Consider the following 13,066-nt stretch of genomic DNA (forward strand, 5'->3'; position numbering starts at 1 on the left):
CCTCTCCCGGTGGGCAGGAGATCCTGAGCCTGGGGGCAGAGGACGCCGTCGGGACAGCCGCCCCCTGCCCGCGCCCTCGGTGCGCCGCCGCTGCCAATGCGCGCTCCGGCCGCCGCGCCGCCCCCGCCGAGCCGCCAGCGCTGTCCGGCGCCGCCGGTGCTGCCGGGGCCGAGGCGCAGATCGAACACGCTCCCCACTCGCTCGGCAGCCCCGGCTTATACCTGGTAGGGCGAGGGGCCGCCCCGCCCCGCCCTCGCCCCAGCCCCAGCCCCGCGCCGCCGAGGGGGATCTTGCGGGGGAGGCAGGGGCGGATCCCGGAGCCGCCGCCGTCCCGCGGGTGCCAGCCCCTGAGCGCGACGGGCACGACGCGGTGAGCGGGAGCGGAGAGGGAAGCCGCTCTCCCCGCCGCTGCCCACCGCGAAGCAGCCCCCGCCAGGCTCTGCCCGGCAAACCGGAGAGCTGCCCGACACGTCGGACAGAAGGCGGATGGCCTCCGGAAACTCGTCTTCCAGCGTCTTACTCAGGTGAAACCACGGTGCTTTGAAACGCAGGGTGGCAGGGAGCAAGGGGCGTGAGAATGAAGAGATTTTATTCCTGATGTCCAGCTGTGGGGTGTGCATAGATCTTACTCAAAGGTATCAGCTGTGTTTAAAGTTTTAAGGTTTGATTTGTGAAGCTGCATTTCACAGTGGTCTTGACTATGGAAAGGGGGATAGGTGAAGTATTTTTATCTATTACTTACTCTGCAAATGGAGAGTGAATTTTGTTTCCCTCTTTGAAGAGTAGAATTTGTCTCTAATGCTTCTTGATTCTCAGTGAGGTAATGTCTTTCACTTCCGAGTGTCTGCACATGTATAGGCTTTCCAAACAGCTCCATCTGTTTCCAGCAGAAGCCATGAATGTAGGTAGTCAAGTAAATATGCTGGAAGACAGGCAGACCCATTGGACTGAATTTTCCAAGATAAAATTTTTAGGTAGAAGAATACGAGCATTGTCCAGTAACATGCTCTGCAGACCAATTCCTTTATTTCTTTTTCTCAAAAGAGAGGATTCATGAGCTTGTAGAGAACTAGCTTGTTCATATTACTACAGCAGTTCTCTTGAAGCTCTATGAGTTTATGACAGGTTTATGGAGAATCTGAGCACTGATATATCAGAAGCAAAGCATGTCAGATGTGCATGGCCTGTCCATGGCATGCTGTCTAGTATAGGAATTAAATCAGTGATTTCTTCTTAAATAAAGTTTTACTAAGATTATATTAAAAAAAGAATTAAAGAATTAAGGAATGTTTCTTTAAAGTTACACTTCTCTGTATCTATTCATTGATCATTGTGACTCTTCTCACGTCCCTGAATATATAAATGTGTTAAAGTTGCGTAAATTACTGATTCATATAAATAAGTAATTTGTTTGAACCCAACCAGTGCTAGGCCTCAGAAAGGATCAGGCTAGATGCTTCACCTTTACCACCAAGCAGCTCATCAGAAACATCACGGAGCTCCTCTGGAGGTGATTCTTGTTACTGATCAAGTTCTTTCCACACAGTTTTAAATTCAGCTGTGCTCCCTCTGAGGCAGCCTTACTGATGGCTTACATATATATATAAATCACTGTGACCCTCTATTTTGTTGAACACATGTGAAATTTTCTAAGATCAACTATAGTCATGTTTCTGTTAACACTCCAAATCCCTCTTTTTGGTTCCCATTGGCTGGATCCAACATAAGTCTTTAACTCTGAGAGTTTAACACTGGGAGTATGGTCCTTTTGCTAATTTGTTTGAAAATGGGTTTATATATCAACAGACAATATGATTCCCATTGGGAGAATAGTTTAAATTCAACTTTTCTTTAACACTGATTTTCTTGGGACAAGAGGAAGTTGAGTCTTTTTGCATGAATATCAACAAAAGAACCCTTTAGAAACTTCTATTGTTATAAACTTGGTGCAGTTTGCATGGAGAGAGGTGAGACTCCTTGCTTTTGTTTCACAACACTACCACTCCTACTGCTGCCTTCCGGGAGAATTTCTTCTATCCTAGTTAATTTTATCTGTCCTTTAGTCCACAGGATAGAATTCCTAAGTTTGAAGAATCAGAAACATTTTCAGTGGAGACATATTCCTGATTTTTATCAGTACTTGATTCTATCTACTCCATGTTTTTTAGAACTCTAACAGCAAGGAAATAAGCTTTGAAGAAAGTGAGTGGCTCCAGTTCAGGGAAGACAGTCAGATAATGCTTCTACTGCAGTATGAATATAATTCAACCAGCTATCATATTCAACCAGTATGAATATAATTTCCTGCAGAGATAAAAAGGCGTGTGTGGGGAAGATCCACAGACCCTGACATAAACCAGTCAGAATTCAGATCTCCACATACAAACTGTTCATCATTCTCTTTTCAAACAAGAGTCCACCCATGCCTAGATGTCCTTTCAGATTACAGCCAAGAGACAATTTAATTGTGGAGCTCTGACACAGTACTTGGCACAAGAGTGAGGGAGACAGTGCCACAGGTGAATCACCCCAGTGGGAAAGAAACTGCACAGGCACAATCAGAATCGCATCACCACAGATGGAGTGCAACACCACGGGGGAGAAACCACAACAACTTGGAAATGTGAGAGGGAAAACTTCATCAGTAATTCCCAAGTGTAGGAATTCATAATCAGTTCATGTAGGAATGAGGAGCTCCACACACCTCACAAACGCCCTCTACCGAGAAGTGGGTCTGACAGGAAAAAACACTCTTTTCACACGTTTATGCAGCTCAAGGCACTTGATAATTCCAGGGCTAATTCCAGGTTTGCACATCACAACATGTGTAGTCCCATGAAGAGCCAAGCATATCTGCCACCAAAACTACCTGCAGTAAGTAGCCTTTAAATAAGTATGTGTACTTGCACATTAAATAAAAACCAGATCCAAATGGAGCCCTAGAAGTGATCATGTTTGAAGGCCTGATGGTCAGTCAAGTTTTAAAAAGAAACAAAGCAACAACCAAGGAACAAATACTACCTGAATTTAAACACCTAGCATTAGGAACCAAACCTTCAATAAATTTTGTAATATCATTCATTACACCAGTAGATACAGCTGGAAAGTGGGCATGCATTGTAGCAGAGAGTGACTTCTTCCAGGCAGTCAAAAGTACAATAACCTAAAGTAACTCACAGGTTTTTTTCTTGTTATTTCAATAGAAGATTTCTTATTTTGATGGAGGGAACTCTGCAAACCAAAATGGAAGTTCATGTTCTTCCAGTACTAGACAAAGCTGGAAAGCAAGCAGGAGTGGCTTTCTCCAATATTCATGCAAGTTCTCTTTTGGGAAACAAAACCTTATCTTATTGATATCAATTCAATTTTTTTTACCATTTTAATGGTGCTGGTTTTATTTATGGCATGAGGGTAACAGGTGCCATTACTTTTAACCACATTAATAAATTAATGAATTGGGTGCTTAATGTTAAACATACAGGTCATCCCTCTGAGCACAACTGTAGCTTTATGCATGCATTTGCATTCCATTTATTTTACTGTATTCATTCAGTAGTATTTCAACTCATTAAAAGGTTAAAGAGCACACGACTGAGGTCCCAACTGGAGTCAAGATCCAGGCTTCAGACTCACTCAGAAACAAATGTGATATCAACATCTTCCATCCCATTGTCCATGATAGAGAACTAACAGACAGCTGCTCCTACACATTCAAAACAAATAATGATTTTCTGTCAAGGAAGTATCAAGGAATGGCTTGAGTTCCCTCTGCACTCAAAAGGACTGCACAATGCCAGCTTACTCTACTTCCATCCTAAGTTATCTTCCTAATGTGGTGTTCAGAAGCACATTATTGAACACACATGACAAAAGAAAAACATTGCTATTAGTTCCTCCTAGTGCGAAGATAATGGGATTCCTGTGCTTGAGCTCACATGACACTGGAGCCACTTCAAAGAAAGTGACAATTTTATGGTGGGCCCATTCATCACACTCAGTGGGGTTTTACTGCAGACACCCATGGGGTTTGTATTGGGTTTATCTGACAACCTCTCCAGAATTAATTTGATTTTTATATTTCAGTGCAGCTGTATTCCTTATGTGTTCCTATAAAAAAATCAGAGCATTGCCAGCTAAGTCTTCTTTCAGCATCTTTATCACATGACAGAGATTCAAGTTTCTATATTGTTACTGAGGTTGATTGTTGATTGTCTTGTATTAGACAATCCAGTCAGGTAAGTAATCATATGATTCTCACCTAAAAATAAAAAAGATACAAAGTAACATTTGTATCCTGCAGATTTTTATCTAAAAGTTGTTCTGAAATATTGTTTCTATTTATAGAGGAATCAAATGCTGACCAAACTTTATGGGTTCACATTCATCAATTAATGTGCAAATAATCTCTACTCTACCAAGCATGACAAAAAGCTTTGAAAGATCTATCTCCATTTAGAAACTAGTTGTTGAGTTTTTCAATGGTGTTTTTAAACATTTCTATTTTAAGAGATCCTCCTAAATACAAACATAACTACTTTTTGAGGTACATTCAACAGCAAATTTTCAATAGGCATTTCACATTTTAAAATAATTAAATTACTGAAATATTATTGACATTAAACATGCTGAACTAATTTAGTCATTTCATAGTATTGTGGGAGCACTAAAATTGCATTTGGACAATAATTAAGTTCCATATGTATTGAAAAACTATTCACTGTAACCAAAATCACTGCATTTTGGTCAAGATCAATCACCACGCTGAGAACCACAGTACTTTACTGCAGATCACACACCACTGAGAGACATTATTGCTTTTAGTTCATTTGATATACACAAACCTCAGCGTTCTCTCTATGCAGCAGAGCAGCAGATTGCATTAAAAACGTTTGGAAACCCAGTCTGGGTGCTACCGATACAGCACCTCTACAGTACTCCGTGAGACAGACATTTAATTAACTGCCTGAACTAGCAGCTGCAGTAAATAACATGCACTTATTGGAGCACTTTTCACTTTCTTTCAGTAGATGCAGGGCAGGTTCCCTTTACAAAAGGTGTTCTGATGTCTTACAACAGTTATTTCCCCCATATCATTAATAGGGTCATTGAGATACCTCTTAGAGATGCAAGAGCTCAATCCATAAATAAAATAAACACCAATTTCCATCACTTCCCCTCTTCTGCCTATGTTTCCATGCCTATGAGCATACATGACAGAGGGAACAATGCTTTTTGATCCATCAGCTTGAAGTCATGCTGCAGCCAGTTACAAGGGAAGCTCTCTTTTGAGTTTAGAGGCAAAAAAATAACTGCCCCTCACTGGATTTGGTGACCTGATTTCACCTTCCCACACACGCCAAATAAACTACTGCATACCACTGAGTGAATGACAAATTAGCATTTCCCCTTTACTGGTTTCCCATCTCCATCCTTCCACTCTCCATCTTCCCACAGAACTCCCACTGGGTTCAAACTACTGAGTTGAAGTACTTCCTAGCGGCAGATAACCAGCAGGAGTGCCTGGCTCATGCACGGACTCGCATGCACAGCTCTTCTGGAGCTGCTCCAACTCCACATACTGAGTACGCTGGCAAACTATTAGTAGCAATTATTGCCATTAAGTTATTTGTAGCAACTTTGAAGTGGGCAATACTATTTGTTTTCATTCAATTTCTGGTTCTTTGAATTCAGAATCCTGGATCGGCAGCTTCCAAGTCCTGCAGCATCCTTTTCTATTGGATTTAGTCATAAAGTTGATAAGCTCTAGATGCTCCGGCTAACAGGGTCCCGGCTCTTCCCGCCGGCGGCAGCCGGGACGAGGATGGAGGCCGGGGCAGGGAGCGGCTCCGGGGCCGTACTCGCTACAGCGGGTACCCCGGCGCGGCGGTGAAAAGCCGGCGGGGCAGGAGCAGGGGCAGGGATAGGGGCAGGGGCAGGAGCAGCGGCAGGGGCAGGGGCGGGGGCAGGGGCAGGGGCAGGAGCAGAGACAGGGATAGGGGCAGCGGCAGCGACAGGGGCAGCGGCGGGGGCAGCGGCAGGGGCAGGGACAGGGACAGGGGCAGGGATAAGGGCAGGGGGCAGGGGCAGCGACAGGGGCAGGGGCAGGAGCAGAGACTGGGACAGGGGCAGGGGCAGCGGCAGGAGCAGGGGCACGGGCAGGGACAGGGACAGGGACAGGGGCAGGGGCAGGGACAGGGACAGGGACAGGGACAGGGGCAGGGGCAGGAGCAGGGGCACGGGCACGGGCAGGGACAGGGGCAGGGGCAGGGACAGGGGCAGGGGCAGGTGCGCGGCGGGCGGCGGCGGCGGCCGGCGCTGCTGACGGTGCTGCCCGGGGATTATCGGCGGGCGCCGGCCGGCCCCGCTTTTGCTGCGCCCGCTGCCGGCCCGAGCGCGGGGGCCCGCCCGGGGACAAAGGGCGGAGAGAGCCGGGGCCGGGGTCGGGGCCAGGGGCAGGGCGGGCTCCGGCTCCGGCCGCCGCCGCCCACACAGGGCACCTTCCCCAGCCATGTCCCCCAACTACATCCGGAGCTTCTCGGAGGGATGTGTGAGTACGCGGGGCGCGCCCCTGGCCCCACCGGAGCCGGGGATCCGGCCCCAAAGCGCGCACGGCCCGGGCTCGGCGGGGCAGGCGACCGGAGCGGGCTGACAGTCGCCCCTTTGGGGAAAGTGGACTTTAATTTGCGGGAATAAGGGTGGTTCTAAGCATGGTTAGGTTTGATGGTGGCACGGCGGTCCGTGCTTTGCCATCACCTGACATCATGTGAATGAATCAGTACAACAGCAAAACGAATAGCCTTTGGGTCGAAGCGCTCAGCTCCGTCTGGCGCCTTCTGCAGCAGCGGAATACTGATAAAGGCAGTGAAACAAATGAACTGGCAAGTGCTAGACAAATTAACGTTTATATAAAGTTAGAAGGAACAATAAAGTGTTGTAAGAACATTATTTTGTTAGAGAGCTACTGCACCCTTCATAGGCAAACTGTCTCCTTTAAAACAAGTAGAATAAAATAAATATTCTGGATAATGAAAAAGAGCAACTAGACCTCCAACAATAACACTGTTCATTTTTGTTTTTTATGTTCAATGAACCCTCTGATTTGCAGCTCAGGCCGCCAACAGTAATTGGACAATTCCACACTCTTTTTTTTGGCTCAATTCGAATGTTTTTCCTTGGTGTTTTGGGCTTTGCTGTTTATGGAAATGAGGCCTTGCATTTCAGCTGTGACCCAGACAAGAGAGAGGTTAATCTTTTCTGTTACAACCAGTTCAGACCTATAACTCCTCAGGTAATTATCTTTTTCTGTTATTTTTTTTTCATGGTAAAAATCCAATGTAAAGCAAATTAACTGCAAAAATTAAAGCATGATTTTTCCATATAAGTACTAACTGACTAGGCTAATTATCACTAGCTTTTTTCATTAATATTTTCCTCTTACTATCCAGTTAGCTGTAACTAAATATGGAGCTGTGTTTCCTGTCCTTCAAAATAATACTAATGTTTCAGAAACCCAACTAAACTTTTCAAACCAAAACATAACTGCTTTTTACCTTTATTGTCATCTAAGCTTTTCTACATTCCATATATATTAAAAACAGACTTGCAAAATGTTCCAATATGCATGTGTTTTAGCTGCTCCAAAGCAGTTGTAAATGATCTGACAGGTACATTTCTGCTGCATTTTAGGTATTCTGGGCATTACAGCTGGTGATTGTACTGGTACCTGGAGCCTTTTTTCACCTTTATGCTGCTTGTAAGAGCATCAAACAGGAAGATATTCTCCAAAAGTCATCATACACTGGTTTTTATATCTTCTCTGTTTTCTTAAGGATTGTCCTTGAAGTTGTGGCTTTTTGGCTTCAGATTCAGCTCTTTGGTTTCAAAGTGAACGCAATCTACATGTGTGATGTGGGAGCACTTGATAAAAAGTTTAACATTACCCGGTGCATGGTGCCAGAGCACTTTGAAAAGACAATCTTTCTTATTGCAATGTACACATTTACTGTGATTACAGTGATCTTGTGTGTTGCTGAAATTTTTGAAATCTCATGTAGAAGGCTAGGTATCTTAAAAACTCAGTGATGTCAACTTGCACTCATTTACTGCTCTGTCCACCTGCAGTTTTGTAACAATGGTTTCAAACCACAGCAGAAAATCATCTCCTGTCCTCTATGCAGTGCTGCAGAAGAGAACCACTCTCATGATTACTGAGGCAGAATAGCCACTTGACATAAACTCCTCATCTAAAAACTTGCACACTATGAGAATGATATTTGTTTCCAAGTCAAGGTCAAAGGCACTAAGATCTCCAAGAGCAATATATTTTCATGACCTGCCACCTATGGTAGTTCTGCCTCCAGAGGAGTGCGTGTGTGTGAGGAGATGGTTATTTATAAACACACTTCTATTCACAGCTTTTCTGAACACATGCTCTCTGAGTTAATAAGGCCACTTCCCTTCTAGGAAAAATTATTGCAAATTTTTTACATGTTCTTATGGCTTGAGAATTGAACAATAATAATGGATACTCTCTGGGTACCAGAAAGCATTCAAGCATCTTCCCAAGAAGTGCCACTGAGATGCAACCTGCAACTCAGCCCCCAGGGGCAGAGGCTCCTGGTTAGGCTGTGGTGACAACATATCCATGGATACCAGCTTACTTTGCAGAGGCTCAGCTACTATCACCTGCTGGCTCAGAATCTCCTTTTAAAAGTGAAAGAGTAGCATGGTACTCTTTGTGCTGACTGCAATGCCTCATTATGTTTTGGCTTACCGTGTAGAAGGCTTTTACCAATATAGTATGATCACATTTTGAAGGAGGAAAAGGGCTTTTTAACAATTTTGCATAAGCGGCTTCAAAGTGTCAAAACAGAATCTTAGAGAAAAGCCTTTCCTAGGCCCAATCATGATTTGATTTCAATGTGTTTTGCTTGTGTGTGACTGCAGAATTGGGCCCATAGAATTTTCTGATGTTTGTGTCATATCTAACTTTTTCTTGCTCTGACTAAAGCTGCTAGAATAACAGTGAAAAAGAACTCTGCATATTAAAATTATTCTATGCAGTAAGTGTATTGGGTTAGGTTAGGTCTTAAACTTTTTATAGGCATCAGATGGTTTTGTGTGCAACAGCTTCTTCTTAAGGTTCAATAAACATATTAAATTTAGAAGTGATTTCCTTGTGCTGAAGTGAGATAAAGGAAAGAAAACAGATTTCAGAATCAGAAAGAAAGGAGGAGGTAGTTTCCTGTATAAAATATCTACAAATAGCTATAACAACAATCAACAATTTTCCATCTGTTTTTCAAACATAAAAAAATGAGATCCTGATAACAGAATCTGGGTAATTTCAGAAATATTTAGAAAATTGTGGAAAAATCTTACCAACTGCTTTACCACCAATTGTTACTTAATTAGTCCAAATATGATTCAGCACAGCTGAATTATCATAGCCTTGTAATTCTCAACCACAAAAGTAAACCTGCTAAATAAATGGAATAGCAAGTTTTAGGTGTCTTGGATTTGATTGAATCTGAGTTGTCTGAAACAAAGTGGGCTACAGCTAGATGTGTGGTTTTTTAAATATGCTGATCAAGAACAAAACTACATATGTCAATACATGTGCTATATTAAAGCATTAATATTATTTTTCCCTATGGAAATAAGTTTTATGTTGTCTTTAAGAAATGTCCAGTCAAAGCTATCAGATTTATGCAATATTAAATTAGTTATTTGATATTTGCAAGCATTGCAAGTGAATTAAAAATCACTGTGCTAACTTCTTGTTTACATAATATGCCATGTTCTTTGGTTGATACATGTCTAATTTTTCACTGTATATGTCAATATCCATCTGGAATTATTCTTTCCAATTGAAAATTGTAATCTCAGGTAAAAAAAAAATATTTAGAAAAACATACAGTATATAGAACTACTAAGAAAAAGAATGTACTTTCATGTGCTAGGAACAGTTGTTACCAACGGTACACTTGGAATCCCACTTCATCAGTTATTTGTATAATAATAAAATAACTTAATCACAACCTTGTCAACATTTCCCCTGGTGTTCAATATGTCATTGCTTGTTGTTCTTCTGTAAATTTCCAAAAACTTCAGAAGGGTCAGAAGAGTGCCAAAACCCCCAAGCCCTCAGGAGTTTTTTAAGTCCTTGTTAGCATCAAGAGCCTTGAAGAACAAGTACTAGCATGGGACTGTCTGAGGATGCCTAGAGTGATTTAGGAGCTGGGTTACTGACCACCATGGCCTTTTTCTTTCTGGTCACATTCTGGAACATATTAAAAATTTCCCTTCTTCCAAATCAGATACACCAATTTTTTTTTCTGTATTTCCTGTGGAATTAAAATTGTCAAATTCCTCAGTCCTTCATTAAAAAAAAAAAGTGCATTATTGCCTTTTAGTGCAAATGTTTTTCTGTGCCTCATTCTGCCATTAGTTTCTGGAACACACTGATGGAGATATTATATCCATGTAAAGAAATCATTTCCCCATGGATGTCAACACTTCTCTTTCCTATATTTGCCATTTGTTTTCCTGGCACTCATTGTATTCTCAAGTGTCTATAAACTTTTCTTTTGCTTAGTCTTCCAAACTCCCACCACTTTCATTCTCATTTACAATGTTTTCTATCAGCTTCCTTCCACCCTTACTCCCTCTGAGATTGATATGCCTTCATGCATTTCTCAGTGTTGAGCTGATTTTTGCTCAAAGGCTTAGCAAGTATTTGAGACGATCATGAAGCCTTTTTTTCTGTTTTTGCCATTAAGAAAGGAATTTATAATACAGCTGGGGATTCTTTGATTCAATTCCATTTCTTTGCATAGTGCACATGAAGTCCTGTCTCCCAGAACACTGAGGAAGCATTTTTGTTGCTTACATCAGGTTCACACTGTAAGTGCTTCTTTGACTTTTTCATTGTTTTCCACCATACTCTAGCCACCTAATTTTCACAGATAGCATTCAATGCAATCCCCAGCTGATGTGTTTGCAGTCAGTTTTGTCTCTAGTCAGACATCATGACCATTTCAGTTCTCACTTAACAAAGAGCCGTAATTGTGACGTGATTGCATTTACATCAAAGGTATAGCTGCTCTGGGCCAGCCAGGCTCTAGTATAACACCACAGCATCCCAGTCCTGTAACCACTCCTTGTTCTCTGCTTTCATGGATTCCTCTCTTCTGTTCAGACATCATTTCCCTTCTGTTCCCTTTCTGGCACACTCCCATGCCAGCAATGAGACAATGCAACCACCTCTCCTACCCTGTGCCTCCCTCCAGCATGCACCCTTCTTCATGCCCTGGAGCACTGACATTCCCTTCCTTTGCAAACACACACTTTGAGATCAAGGTTTGGCAAAATGGCTACCTAAAAGAAGTGTAAAAATAGTTTTAACTATGCCATCAAAATGAAGTATAGAGACACTAAATTTATATTGCAATAACTTGTGAGATTAATTTAAAACAATTTTGCTTCAACAGTTCACATTTGTCAGGCTGTTCTTATCCCCTCTCTGCAAAACTAGAAATCCCTGGCAGTTCTTCTGAGAAAAAGTTATCTGGGAAGTGGCGATCCTCTGAGATGCATGCTCCAGAGCTGACAGACTTTCTGATAGCCACCAAGAAGCAGCCCAGTCCTATTAGCCAGGCCATGGTAGTATTACAAAATGAAGAATATGTTAAATTTTCTTAAGGAGGGATTTTCTTTGATGTTTAATCTTCCAATACTTTCAAGCTTAATCAACAAGGGAGATTTAATCTGTGAAAACAGACAGCAGCTAACAAGCAAGCTCAACTGATGTCCAAGTGTTAGAAAAACAAATCACTTGGTAGTAGAAATGTCTTGTTTACCAGGTTTACATTGTTTGTCAGGTTTAGAGCTTGACATCCTTCATCCATCTCAGACCCTGGGGGAGGTTAACAAAGCTCGGGAAGAAGGATGCCCACTGGTAGTTGACACAAGGAATGCAGAATTTACAAGCCACAGGGCCATTTGGCAGAACTCACAAAATAAAGAAAAACTAATAAGGCCACTCAGCTACTGTGCTGCAATCAGCTCCAACTGGGTAAAAGGCAATTCTGGCAGGGGGAAAACCTCACCACCAGCTCATGGACAAGTGACCCAAGAAACCCAGTGACTCAAACAAGAAAGAATAAACATGGTCATCAATTAGCAGAAGAAGCAAGAGAATCATGAACTAACAGAATACAGAAAACTAAATAAGAGAACTATTGTTCTCTTATTAAAAAACAAAGCAGCCTTTGCTTGCTAAAATGTATAAATAGCAAAGTGCTGATAGTTGGGGCGCTTGATTTATGGAATAGCCCCAAACACCCAGGCTCGTACAACTCTGAAATGAATAATCAATATCTCTCTCGAATGTGTATTTATTGACTTGTTGCATACCGGGTAACTAATGCGATTTTTGCAGACAACAGTTTTTGGGGGTGAAGGGGAGAGGCCCAGAAGAACAGGCACACCGCAGCCCCCAAGGGCCTCACGGACCTTAGCAAGCCTTGGGGCAGCCCAAGGAGGAGAAGTTTCAGTCTGAGAAGGGATTTTGCTTGCAGGTGCACCTGCACAGGCCAGGTGTGCACAGCTCTCTGGGCTGACCTGCCACAGGGAGGGAGGCAGAAGGGACGGGGAGGGCGTCACTGCTCAGCCCTGGGCAGCCGGAGCCAGGCCGGCTGCGCCGGGGAGCAGCCCCGACCGCCCCCAAGTCCCCAGCCCTTCCTCACGGCTGCTGTGGGACGCGTTTCAAGCACCAAGGAGCCACGCAGGGGGCGTTTTACGCTGTAGGGCCCCACAGGCGGAAGGACGGACGAATGAATGGGTGGAGTGGTGGATGAATGGGTGGAGTGGTGGAGTGGGGGACGGACGGACGGACGGACGGATGGATGGATGGACGGACAGACGGACGGACAGCCCCGCCCGCCCCCTCCTGGCCCGCAGGGGGCGCTCTCCGCGCGCCGCCGCCCGCCCGCCCACGGCGCCCGAGCCGGAAGCGGAAGCGGCGCGCGCCAGCCCCGGGAGCGAGAGCCGAGCGCGGCCGCCG

General features: G+C 43.8%; 1 protein-coding gene across 1 annotated transcript; it reads left to right on the top strand.

Moving 5' to 3' along the window:
- The first annotated feature begins 393 nt into the window (after positions 1-393).
- GJE1 (gap junction protein epsilon 1) lies at positions 394-9,992 on the top strand. The gene is made up of 3 exons (XM_058020714.1): positions 394-524; positions 7,106-7,288; positions 7,687-9,992. Exons 2-3 carry the CDS (start codon positions 7,163-7,165, stop codon positions 8,080-8,082), a joined length of 522 nt encoding a protein of 173 aa, XP_057876697.1. The 5' UTR covers positions 394-524; positions 7,106-7,162; the 3' UTR covers positions 8,083-9,992.
- Positions 9,993-13,066: the final 3,074 nt, after the last annotated feature.

Source organism: Melospiza georgiana, chromosome 3 (assembly GCF_028018845.1).
Source record: "Melospiza georgiana isolate bMelGeo1 chromosome 3, bMelGeo1.pri, whole genome shotgun sequence".
NCBI lineage: Eukaryota > Metazoa > Chordata > Aves > Passeriformes > Passerellidae > Melospiza > Melospiza georgiana.

Excerpts from the sequence above, each read along its gene's own strand:
- GJE1 (XM_058020714.1), top strand. The coding sequence starts at position 7,163 with ATGTTTTTCCTTGGTGTTTTGGGCTTTGCTGTTTATGGAAATGAGGCC. Across the intron at positions 7,289-7,686 it reads TCAGACCTATAACTCCTCAG|GTATTCTGGGCATTACAGCT; the intron begins GTAATTATCTTT and ends GCTGCATTTTAG.